The sequence below is a fragment of the Mastigoproctus giganteus genome, chromosome 10, assembly GCF_048544385.1.
Source record: "Mastigoproctus giganteus isolate SK-2022 chromosome 10, ASM4854438v1, whole genome shotgun sequence".
Classification (NCBI taxonomy): domain Eukaryota; kingdom Metazoa; phylum Arthropoda; class Arachnida; order Uropygi; family Thelyphonidae; genus Mastigoproctus; species Mastigoproctus giganteus.
In genome coordinates this window covers 214,526,922-214,540,715 of record NC_143584.1, presented here as the reverse complement: position 1 = coordinate 214,540,715, position 13,794 = coordinate 214,526,922, and the positions used below count along the sequence as shown (strand labels likewise).

Sequence of the window (13,794 nt, the reverse complement as noted above, 5' to 3'; positions counted from 1 at the left end):
AAATGCTGACCACAATAGATGTAGTAACAATGGAAAAAATTAAATAGGTGCCTGTAAAATAAAAGTAAATTAAATAAAATAAAATGAAATACTACAAATAGGATCTATAGCATTAAATACTATGATTTTAACTTCTTCATCACGGGTCAGCAGCCAAAACTAAAGGAAATACAGCAAGAAGTAAGGTGTGTTTCTGATATGAAATATACGTAGCAAGAAGTAAAAATTGAGCTGATGTATATATTATAAAAAAAAAATTTTAATTGCTAGAGGAATTTAAACCAATTTAATGTAAATTGATTCCTTTCAATTTATATTAAATTGGTTTAAATTCCTCTAGGGTTGCTTGCAATTAAAATTTTATTATTCTTTTTTATCTTGGTTTTGACTTTTTACTTTTATTTAGGTTTGATTCGGTTTTTATTCCTTTCCTTTATGGTCTCTGTCGGGTTGGCTATGATAGCTCACTTTTTATTTCTTGCTAAGTATTTTTTATATCAGAAACAGAGGCCTTACTTCTTGCTGTATTTCTTTTGGTTTTGGCTACTGACCCTTGATGAAGAAGTTAAAATCATAGGATCTATAGCATTAAGTACTATTTATAGTATTTTATTTTATTTACTTTTATTTTACAGGTACCTATTTAATTTTTTCCATTGTTTATGATGTGGTCAGCATTTCTCCACTCATACTCTAATCTACTTATCTATATATATATATATATATATATATATATATATATATATTCATCAATGATACCACATACTGCTTGAATGCAAGTTATGAAAATATAAGGTGAGAAAAATGAATAAAAAATATTGGTTTTTTATTCATTTAATAATGGAACCATTATGTTTGTATGTAGTATTTCAATGCTTATGTAAAAAGATGAGCTTTTTTTACATTGTCTATTTCTCTCATACATTGTTTGAGGGAAGTAAATTTGATTTGTGTTGATATTCAAAAATTAACTTTATGTGGAGAAGTAAAATCATATAAAAAGACTCAACTTTTTCTTTTCATGATAAAGGAGTACTACAGAAACATAATAGTTTCTTTATTCTGCTTAAATCAATATATTTCATTCACTAATGGCTCATCTTTACATTTTTGTAAGTTCAGCAAAAGATTTTTCAAGTATCAATTAGTGGTCTATCTGCATCAGCTGAATTAACTGATATCATCTTGAATTAACCTTGACTTCTTATGAGTATGTGCCTTTATTGGCTCCTATACTTTAGAAAACCATGACATTAATTTAGAGATTCATGATACTTTCAATAATTTCAGAAATTAATTCATAAAATTCTTTCCCAGAGGAACAAATACATCTGCATCCTACCTCCCACAACATTGTTATTTGGTGGAGATTAATTTATTTTCTTGAATTAATCGTGTCTTCTAACTACCTTGGCATAAACATATCACAAACACCATTCATCTATACAAAAAATTAGAAGTTTTTTCTTTATTCTGATCCAGCACCACCAGGGGCAAAAGAGGAATTTGTATCTTTACTGTAACTGCTTCATCATCATCATCATCATCAGCCATTTTCAATCCACTGCAGGATGAAGGCCTCTCCAGCAACTTTCCAGTTCCTTCTGTTTTGAGCACTGGCCATCCATTTACTACTCAAAAACTCATGAATTTCATCTATCCATCTCCGCCTTTGTCTTCCAGGTTTTCTTCTAGCTCCTCTTGGGTACCATTCTGTTATTTTCTTAGTCCATCTGTCATCATGTCTTCGAGCTATGTGTCCTGCCCAAGACCATTTTAGTTCTTTAGTTTTGATAAGAATGTCCTTAACTTGAGTTTGCTGCCTAATCCATGTGTTTCTCTTCTTATCTAACATTCTAATTCCCAATATAATTCGTTCCATTCTTCGCTGTGTAGTTCTTAGCTTCTCTTCCATTCTTTTGGTGAGTGCCCAAGTTTCACTTCCATAAGTCATGGTGGGGAGTATACATTGATTCATTATTTTACGTTTCAGACAAACTGGGATATTGCTCTTCAGTATGTGACTATATTTCCTGAATGCTATCCATCCAAAATTTATTCTTCTCTTGACTTCCAGCCATTTATCATTATTACAGCTAATAACTTGTCCCAGATAAGTATATGACTCCACCTTTTCAATTACTGCTCCTTCAATCATTATTTCCCTTTCCGCGGCATACTTGTTCATCATTACTTTTGTTTTAGCCATATTCATCTTTAGTCCAAAATCCTTACTAACTGTGCATAACTGATTAAGATTTTCCTCTAATTCTTTGGGATCGTGGCTTATGACCACAATGTCATCTGCAAATCGTAAATGGTTTAGGTACTCTCCGTTCACATTGACTCCTTTCTGCGACCGGTCTAATCTTCTGAAAGCTTCCTCAAGGGCAGCAGTAAACAGCTTCGGAGATATTGTGTCTCCTTGTCGAACTCCTTTCTCGATTTTAAATTTGCTACTGTCTTTGTCTAGTCTAATAAAGGATGTAGCACTCTCATATATTTTCTTCAAAATCATAATATATGGAGTATCTATGCCTTGTCTTTCCAGTGCCCGAAACATTGCCTTATGCTGTATGGAGTCAAATGCCTTTTCATAATCCACAAATGCCAGGCATAATGGTGTTTTATATTCATTTGCTTTCTCCATTAGCTGTGATATTACGTGAAGGTGATCCATAGTTGAGAATCCTGTCCTAAAGCCAGCTTGCTCTTTCGGTTGATTCTCATCAAGTATTCTTTCTAATCTGTTAGTAATGACCCTTGTGAACAACTTGTAGATATGGGATAACAAGCTAATTGGTCTATAATTTCCAATTTCTGATTTATCTCCTTTCTTATGCAGCAAAACTATGATTGCATTATTCCACTGCTTAGGCATCACACCTTTTCTAATGCACTTTGTGAAGAGCCTTGCCAGTTTTTGTGTTATGTCTCTTCCTCCCAATTTTAACAACTCTACAGTAACTTCATCTTCCCCCGGGGCTTTCCGATTCTTCATTTTCTTCAATGCATGTTCTACCTCATCAGGAAGAATATCGGGTATGTCGTATGTGTTGCTACTTTGCAATCCATCTTCCCCACTGCTGGTATCATTCCCTCGCTCCTTGTATAATTCTCTATAGTAGTCTTCTGCTATTTGAATTATGCCTTCTCTGCTGTTTATAAGTACACCATTGCTATTCTTCAGTTTCAGTATCATTTGTCTTTCTGTATTACTGCTCATGGCTGCTGATTTAAATCCTTTGTTTTCCCTTAATGCTTGTTCTACTTTTCTTGTGTTAAATCTTCTTATGTCCTCTCTGAGTCTCTTTCTAATGGCTTTGCATAACTCAGTATACTCAATTTTCTCCCTGGCAGTGTTTTTCTTGCTCTTCATTTGTCGTCTTTGGTTCATCATGACAAGTGTTTCTTGACTAATTTTTTCTTCTTTGGATTTCTGTTTCCCTATAGGTTTCTTGGGCTTTATCACTTTCAGAAAGTTGTAATATTCCTCGTCGATATCTTGGTCCTGAGCAGTCTGCAGAAGCTCAAACTTGTTCTTAAGTTCCAGTACATACTGCTTTTTCTCCTCCTCTGTTATTTCAAAGACCTTTGTATTATTTACTCGAGTCAGTTTTTTCCTTTCCTTTCCTACATCTATATCAAGTGTACATCTTACCATTCTGTGATCACTTCCAACATTTACCTTATTCAGGACGGTAACATCATTCACAATATATCTTCTGTTAGTGAGGATGAAGTTGATTTCATTAGTTGTTAATCCATTTGGACTCTTCCATGTCCACTTTCTGTTCACCCTTTTCTTGAAAAAAGTGTTCATTACTGACATTCCTTGAGATTCTGCAAATTCCACAAGTCTTTCACCTCTTTTATTTCTTTCACCAATTCCAAAATTTCCTATAATTCCTCTTTCTTCGCTGTTTTGCCTTTTTCCAACCTTAGCATTGAAGTCTCCCATAATAATAGTGTAGTGGGTTTTCTGCTCATCTAGAAGACTCTCAATTTCAGTGTACATGTCTTCAACCTCTTCATCATCGTGGCTCGATGTTGGTGCATAAATCATTACAATCTTTAGCTTGTACCTCTTAGAAATCTTGAGTATTAGTCTTGACACCCTTGGTGATGTACTTTTGAATTCCAAAATGTTGTTTTTAAAATCTTTATGGACCATAAACCCAACTCCACCTTCACTCCTTTCACTGTTTCCATTGGTGTACAGCAGATTTCCACTTGATAAACTTATAAGTGATTCATTTCTTCTTCTTGTTTCAGCCAAACCGATGATATTCCAATTCACATTTTCTAATTCCTTTTCCAGCTCTAATATCCTGTCTTCACCGATGAGTGATCGTACATTATAACAGGCCAAGTTCAATTTCCGTGCATGGCAGCCTGGTCGTACCCAGAGATTCTTAGCACCCTCTGCTTCCACTCTGATCCTCTCGCTGCCGTAAGAGGGAGAGTGAAAGCTGCTGGGGACTGAGGGCCATTTGTATTGTTGTGCTCTCATTGCTGGAGGGTTTGGTCTTTTCCTCTTCACGCTGACCAGGCGTCTTGAAGAGAACCACTCTGCACGTTCGTTGCCACCTAAGTGACGTAACAGGGCTTAACATCGAGAAGGTGTGCATGAGTGGATTTTAGGGAGGCAGGCCAACCGGACTTCTAAATCTTCTGTACTAGAGAGATATTGGATCCATCAGTGTTTTAGGCTGAGTGTCTGATAACACACAGGATACCTGTTTCCCTCTAAGCTCCGTAACTGCTTATAGCAGCCAATAAACCAGCACAGGATAGAATCATAAAGCACTACAAAAAGTTTAAATGCTCTACCAACTGTGTTCACCAAGGAGTTTGCAACTCCAATATAGCTATTTTACTGTAGTAGCTAAACCCATGTAATAGTTAACAATGGGCTGCTTCTTTTTTGTGACAGCATACAGGCTATCTCACAATGTGCATGCTAGTGTGTGAATAAGCTCTCATTTATATTCTAAACTAAAAAAAATAAAAAATAAATAAATAAAATTTCAAAGTTGAATCCAAGTACCTTGAAACATTATAAAAAAATTACTCTACCATTAAAGCTCCATGAACACCACTTCCTCTTAAATTTGGGGCATATTCAGATAAATCAACAGTTCGAAGCCACTCCATTACCCGATGATTTGTCCACAGTGATACATCCAAAGATGCGTATTCTTTACTCTGTAAATATTGATAATCCTAGATATATACTTAAGATCAAATTCTTAAATACTTTGATCAAGAAAGTGAAAAAAATGTATTATTTTTAATATACTAATTATAGACTTCAAAAGAAAACCTCAAATACTGCATTCCATTTTTTAAGATTTAAATTGAGCATGCAGTGAATACAAGAAAATGTAGTGCTCTAGATGAAACAAATTCCAAAATTCTAGATAATTTCCAATAAAAAAGAAAGTGGTAATATAATACAATACTTTATAAAAGAGACTGAAAATTCTCTTTCCTTTTTAGTGTTCTTTAATCTTTTTGTTATGATGCTTAAAAAGTTATATAAATAACCATACAGGATATATTTCATTCCCCATGTTTTTATAAGGAAAAAATAAAAAAAAATTTAATAATTATTAATATAATGTTTAACATACAAAAAAAATTATGAAAAGAATCTGCAGGTACTTATGGAAAATAAATGATAAACATTTATTTTTTACGTTCATAGTTCCCAAATTATAATTCACTGGACACAGCTTCTGATAATGAACTATTTGAAGTTTTAACTTCTTTACACCAAATGGCAACTCACAAAAAACTGCATTATTTAACAAACTGTCAGTCTCTAATCTCTAGTCTCAATTAGAGACTGAGTCTCTAACTGAGTCTCTAAATCTAGGAGAAACCAGTAAATCTCAAAATAGGCTATCCTAGTAGTGTCTCATATTTTAAACAAATAGTAGAACAGCTCAGCTTTTGATGACATTTTTTTAAAGTAACCTTTTTAAGGTGACCTGCAAACAAAGAAGTTTTTAATATTATATCACAGTGTTACTTACAGCAGGTGAAATCCTGCTTATTGTGAAATACGTAAAAGGCTAATGTATTCCTCAATTTTCTAATTAGAAGATTTTCTAACAATGATTCAGCCACTTGTGTTCTGATCAGGAGCAACTAACATTTAACCATCTGCAAAGTCGTTAGTGAAACTGGTATTTCTTATGTCAATCAATTTTGATACAGGATTTGGCAATATGACATGCTGCAGCCAAGGTTTTGTCTCACAATCCTTCCTGATGATCAGAGAATGGTGAGTTCTTGCATGTCACTCTTTTTCAACGTGTTGCTACCAAACTACACTTTGTTTCTTATATAAGCATTTCTAATTTTTTACTTTTTTCCCAAATACTTTAAAGAATAGAATAATTTTAGAATTATCTAATGAATTTGATCAAAAGCCTTGCAAGAGCCAAGTCCATTCCTCTCAATGGGAATTCTGTCTCCTCCAAGATTAAAAAAAAGTAAGGATTTCAATCAAATGTGAAAATCATGCTTATTGTATTTTTTACCATTTGTCTTGTGTGGTCAAACAGTGAACCAGGAATGCTACAAAACAGTTCTGTGGTGAACACATGAGGCTGTCAGAGAAAATATCCAGAAAAGTGGACTTCAAAAAATTGCTCCTCGCATGGTGATAACATTTCTGCACATTCAGTGCTATTCATTCTTGTGAAGCACTACATTGCTGTGTTCCTCCATCTACCAGATTTACCTTTCTGTAATTTTTGTTCATTTCCCAAGCTTAAAGAACTTTTGAAAAATCAAAGATTTGTAACAAATGAGGAAATTGTTAAGAACACAACACAGGAACTATTATTAATTCTAAAAGAAGTCTATCAGGAATGATTCCAGAAGTTGATGAGGCTTTGGAAATTTCAAGGAGACTACTTCGAAGAAGATCCATCCAAATAGCAGGTAAGACCATCATTTTCCAAATATTAGTCAGTCTCCAAACACTTTGATCACATCATGTACATGTTCCAGTGCAACAAGACATATTGTTATACTTAATTTGAGAGGAACAACTTCAAATTTTCCATGACTAATCTAGAAACTACTCAAACTAAAATGATACACATCAAACCACCTGAGGAGCTGAATATGTCAGTCCCAACTCCACCAATGAAGTTGCATATACTCTTAAAGAAGAATAGAATAATGTTAGAACTATCTAATGAATTTGAAAAAAAGTCTTGCAAGAGCCAAGGTGAACAAACACTATTAAAAGTGGAATTTAAAGAACTTCAACTTTAGTAATATAATGTACTTCTTCCTTATGATACACAACAGATCTACAGTTATTGTTACAAAGTGTTTCTGAAGTCTTTTTTTTTTGTTAAAATCAATTTTCTACTGTAAAATCTGAAATTTACAAAATTAAAACAAAATTTATAGTCATAGAAGAAAAGAAAATGTCTTATTTACTTCATCTGGTATTGAACGCCTTGTTAGACAATAAATGTCAAAATTATTCTTCCTCAACACCTGGATACCTCTCTTGATGCTAATATGATGCAACTGATTTGTAATCTTCAAGGACAGGAGATCTTCCTAATAAAAAAACAAACCTTTAAGACAACATCACAATTTAATAAGGAAACTGTTTTGGGTATTATTTAAAGTGATTTTTTTGTGATATACAGGAACTCCCCGACTTACGTAATACTCAACTTATGGAAGCCAATGCAAACTTCTTAAAAAAATTGTGGAAATGTATTTTGCATCACATAGGAATAAATGGAGGTATCGTGAAGATACTGTAATGTAAACCCAATAACACATTGTTTTTTTTTTTTTTTTTTTGTAATTTATTCAAGTACTTGGAAGTTAAAAATTTCGCTATATTACTAAGCTATTTATCTCTCTAAAAGGTCATATTTATAACAGAAATTGCACTACCTTTCATTATTATCATATGTTCCTGTTAAACGAATCAATTTTGAATGCCTTTGTGATATTTTTCTAAAGCACATTTCTGGAGGTCACGACCACAAAACAATAAAACAATTTGTATTTTCTGGTTTACTCGACTTTTCTGTTAGTGCATCTAATTATAAACGGGTAGTAAACTCAATCTTATTGCATTTGTGATAATACCAATAACTGCAATTGTGTGGTTTTTTACGCTATTATGGTGAAATGTGTTCCCCTTCACTGAAATCTTCAATCATATAAAAAACAAATTTTCAGAAACTTCTCTTCATTCCTATTTATGTATTGCAATGATGAAGGGAAAGCAACCAACAAAAAGTGGAAGTGGTGATAGTGCCAGGAAATGAAGCAAAATTGATTTAGAAATGAAGATGAAAATGATTATGAAGTACACAGGACAAAGTTTGTCATCTATTGCAAGGGAATTAGGTCTCGCTGCTTCAACAGTGAATACTATTTTAAAAGACAGTGCTTCTATAAAAGAACATGTCAAAGGATCAATGCACTTAAGATCAACAGTGATCACAAAACAGCATTCAGGTGCTATATCGAAGATGGAACAGCTGTTAATAATATGGATGGAAAATCAGATTCAGAAGCAAGTGCCCCTGAGTCTAATGACCATTCAAGCAAAACCAACAGGTATTTATAAAGATACTAAGGATAAGTATGCTGACCCCAACCCAAGTTCGTGGCAAGCAATGGGTAGTTTAATAGGTTCAAGCATCGTGCTAGTTTCCACAACGTTAAAGTATGCGATGAAGTTGCAAGTGTCGATTCTGCAGATGCAGAGAAATTTTGTGATGTGTTGGAAAAATTACTGATGAAAGTGGCTATTCAATGCAGAAAAGTTTAATGTTGACGAGACTGCTCTGTATTGGAAAAAAAATGCCGAATCGAACATACATTGCCAAAGAGAAAAATACAATGCCAGGTTTCAAGACATCAAAAGATAGGGTCACGCTCTTGCTTGAGGCTAATGCAGCAGGAGATTACAGATTAAAACCACTGCTTGTGTACCAGTCTGGAAATCCTCGTGCATTTAAGGGCATCAATAAAGCCACCCTACCTGTGCATTTATAATTGAACCAGAGAGCATGGATAACAATATCTCTCTTTGATAATTGGTTTAAATGCTGCTTCATTCCCGAGGTTGAAAAATATTGTATAGACAACAACATTCCTTTCAAGATTTTGCTTCTATTAGATAATGCTCCTGGACATCCTACACATCTAGATGATTTCAATTTGAACGTGAGAGTCATATTTCTACCACCAAACACGACTTCACTCATCCAACCTATGGATCAGGGTGTTATTTCGAATTTAAAAGCATACTATTTATGCACAACATTTGCTCAGGCATTGTCTGCAGTAGACGATAAGAAAAATTTTACGTTAAGAGATTTTTGGAACTCTTACAATATTTACCACACCATCTTAAACATTAATAAGGCCTGGTGGAAATTACTAAGATAGTAATTTCTGCCCAGGCTAAAAGTTGATGCCAAAGACGTGGAGGAGTTAACAGAGGAAGAAGAAAAGGAATTATCTAACAAAGAACTTATTGACTTGCAGGCAGCAACAGTGAAAGAAGAAAATGCTGATGAACCAAATGAGTAGCTGAGATGCTTCATCACCAAAGATGGCAATGGCATTTTGTGAAATTGCATTGGGAATGGTGAGGTTTGAGAAGATGGATCCTGACAGCGAACGATTCTTAAAAGTTAACAGAGGGGTGAATAATATGCTTACTTGCTACAAAGAAATCTACAATGAAAAGAAAAAAGCTACCGTCCAGTCATCCATTAATATGTTCTTTTGTAAGGTTGAGTGGCTAACCCCTTCTAAATCTCCAGAGTCCGAAACCTCCGCAGCAGTGTACTTATCAGGCTGAAAACGTCGATTCTGGCAACGATGCTCAAGAGGTAAAACTTACTGACGTCATGCCTGTCTCCTCTCTTTTTTTGTAATTTTATAATTTTGAAATTTTTTTAAATTGCACACTTATATAATTTTTCCTATGCATGAGATAAAAAATTGAATAAATACAATAAATAATTCTATTTACATGTTCGTCGAACATTTCTTTTTTGATTCAATCAATTCAGTGAGCACAGTTGCGAGTGCTGCACAAGCGTGGGGAAAATTCCAACTTACGTAGCATTTCACGGAACACAACCTTTACGTAAGTTGGGGAGTTCCTGTATTCACCTTTAAGTGCAATAATGCTGCCATCAATGAAAAAATGTGAAAATGGGATTATGGATTTCATTATTTCAAGACTGAAGATAAAATGGGTATGGGTTAGTGAAAAATAGATAAGTTATTAAAATGCTATAGCAGTAATTATTTACAGATAACTTCAAATAAATTGCATCATTTCATGAAAAACATAATAATAATAATAATAATGCATAAAAAGAATGAAAAGACAGGAGAGATAAGGTTACTGTGCATGATTTTCTAAATGAGGACAAAATTTTAAATGTAAATATTATATAAGCATTGCTAACTTTTCAATTTCATAAAGCTGGAGATCATGTATTTGTATGCAGGAAGGAAAACAGTAGAGGTTATTCAGTTAAAACTGGTGAAAACCAGGTTTTTTGGTGAAAATAGGCAAAAAAAAAAACAAGGCTCTCATCATATACTCCCTCCTATTGTGTCTGGGCAGAAATGCAGATACTTTCAAATTCAACCCTAATTCACGTCTTTTTTTCAACAGTGACCTGTACTTGTTAAGTAATTCCGCCGGTCTCCTACTCTTAATATTATTAGTGCCAGCGTGTACAACAATATGACCTTTTGTGCCTTTAAAAGATGATATCTGCTCTACAATGTCATCAACCTTTGCCCCTGGCAGACATACCCTGGTCCTGTTCCACCTATCCTTTTTACATACCATGTTTCCTGTTTCCCTGACAACAGAGTCACCAACAACTCAGTTTGGTGGTTAATGTTTTTCTTTATTCCCTCAACACCTTGAAATCTCTTTCCTCTGAGGATAGTTTTCACTTGGGAAAGATGAAGAAGTCCACTGGTGCTAGATCAGCAGAGTAGTGTGGATGGCTGATCTGTACAATGCCATGTTTCATTAGAAATGTCTTCACAACAAGTGTGGAATGGGTGGGGGGCATTGTGACACAACAAGAACCAGCTGCCTTTCTCTTTAAATTGCAGCCTCACCCAGGAAATGCACTTCAACAGTCTTTGAAGCACCTGTACGCAGAACACAGCATTGACTCTCTCCCCTTCATGTACAAATTCCTTGTGAATCACACCGTTTGTCAAAAAACATGATCAGCATCATCTTGATCCTGGGCTTCTGTAAACAAAACATTTTGGGCCTTGGTGATGATTTTGAAGTCCACTACATGCTCTGACCTTTGTCTCTAACACCCATCTTTGCATGATGACACTCTTCACTGCTTCTGTTCATGTACAAGGCTATGCAGCACAAATTTTTATACAGACCTTTCTTTTCTCTAAACCTTCATGTAGAATTTGACGAATTGTCACCTTATTCATATCTAACTCATCAGCCATCATTCTGAGATTATCTCTTGATGATCTCTTGCCACTATTTCCCAAACTTTTGCAACTCTCTCTTCATTTCGAGAAGTTGCCCGATACCCACTTCTTGGGTCACTGCAAACATCCTTGCATCCATCTTTGAACTGCATATACAAAGGGTACTAGGAAAGTTTTGCAATATGACGCAACAATGAATCACAGGAAGCTGCTTGTTGCTGCATGTTGAGACATGTTCATACGTGCATAGTAGCCGCCGCGCCAAGTCGATGGACTCAGTTATTCATTAGTAGTGAGAGTGTAAAGTGCTTGCGATGGCATCGTGGTCACGAAATGAGATAAGGACAGTTTTGCGGTATAATTTCATGCGTGGTTTAACCATAGACCAGTGCTTAGAAGAAATGACTCTTGCACTAGATGATGATTGTCCACATCGTACAACGATATTCAGGTGGTATAGAGAATTCCAAAGGGGAAATTTCACTCTGGAGGATTCTGAGAGGCCGGGAAGGCCACGAACGTCAGTTACGGAGGAAAACGTTACTGCTGTGAGGAAAATGCTTGACGAAAACAGGCGAGTGACCTACCAACAGATAGAGGATACTTTGGGCCTAAATGCACCAGCAATTCGTTCGATTCTGCAAGATCATTTGCACGTGAAGAAACTTTGTTCTCTCTGGGTGCCGCATCAACTGACTGAAGAGCAGATGACACGACATGTGACTTGGTGCCGGGAGATGTTAAAAAAATTTGATAAGGGACAATCTCGGTATGTGAACAACATCGTGACAGGTGACGAGACTTGGCTGTACTATTACGATCTGCCGACCAAGGCTCAAAACAAAGTTTGGGTCTTTGATGATGACGGCACACCCGTAATTGTCAGAAAATCCCGATCTGTAAAGAAGAAAATGATAGCTGTATTTTTCAAATCGAGTGGAATTGTGGAACGTGTCGTTTTGGACACGCAGAAGACAGTCACAGCTAAGTGGTATACTGAACAATGCCTGCCTAAAGTCATTGGATCTATGAAGAACCTGCGGCCAAAGTCAAGAATGGACACCTGGTACCTCCATCACGATAATGCTCCAGCTCACCGCGCCAAAGCCTGCACCGAATATTTGACCACGACAGGACTGAAACTTCTCGAGCACCCTCCCTACAGTCCAGACCTTGCTCCCTGCGACTTTGCACTGTTCCCGCATGTGAAAATGAAGCTAAAAGGGAGGCGGTTTTCCAGTGATGAGAACCTTCTACGGGCTTGGGACAACAAGTGTGCTTTACTCCCTAGTGAAACTTGGCAGAACTGGTTTAAAGATTGGTTTCGGAGGATGGAGAGGTGTATTGAATGTAGAGGAAATTACTTTGAAAAAATTAAATAAACAAAGCTGTATTGCAAAACTTTCCTAGTACCCTTTGTATCATTCAAAATTACTGGTATGACTTAATGTTTCATCAACATAAGCAGTTTTTAACATATCATACATTTCTGTTGCAGATTTTCTTAGTTTAAAGCAAAATTTGATATTTATTCATTAATCCATTGCAAAATCATGACATGAAATGTTAATGCTACTAACGAAACAGGTTGTTACTTCCAATCTGTCAGCCTACTGGACACTCTCTGTACCACCACCTGTTGGAAGTTTGAACTACAATATATCACTTCTGTTTATTTTCACTCATCGAACATGAACACAACAGAACAAGTCTAGAAACTTTATTACAGCCTCGTATATAATTTCATGAAAATCCATCTACTGAAAGTTGAGTTGTTACATATGGGCAGACAGACATGGTGAAGGCAATAAGCACTTAGCATATGTATATGTGAAAACCTTAAAAAATTTTTTTTTTTAAATCACTAGATACTCACCTGCACCAACTACTGAAATTACATAATTGTAAGCCACAATCCCTTGCTGCTGGTGCTACTTTACAAAAAAAAAAAAAAAACCCCAGCTAATTTTGGTACATGATGCAGCCATAATCCCTACATCATCCATCCACAAAGTTCCCACAAGGTCCACCATTTAATTCTCCCTACAGAATAAAATATGCCAAATCTGATTCAGATATTGAACAGAGACTGTGGTAAAACATTCTGTGAACTCCCATCACACTGTAAAAGTTTGGATTATGTGTTTCAAATCTCTGTTTTCTTTTTATGATTTCTGGAACTCTGGAATCCACATACCTAGTCTGCCTTATGAACAAGCCAGGCTACATACCTCAAGAATATTTCAAAAATATTTTACTAATGACATCAAAAGTCAAACTAGTGGT

General features: G+C 35.4%; 1 protein-coding gene across 5 annotated transcripts in view; it reads right to left on the bottom strand.

Annotated features, from left to right (window-relative positions):
- The window catches only part of LOC150079885 (liprin-beta-1-like), a 179,139-nt gene that overhangs the window by 18,971 nt on the left and 146,374 nt on the right, over window positions 1–13,794 (bottom strand). For all 5 annotated transcript variants that reach the window (XM_090382234.1, XM_090382235.1, XM_090382231.1 and 2 more), the window contains 2 exons: window positions 7,468–7,593; window positions 5,080–5,208 (listed from right to left, as the gene is read on the bottom strand). In XM_090382234.1, the coding sequence (XP_090238360.1) occupies window positions 5,080–5,208; window positions 7,468–7,593 (255 nt within the window). The remainder of the gene's footprint in view (window positions 1–5,079; window positions 5,209–7,467; window positions 7,594–13,794) is intronic.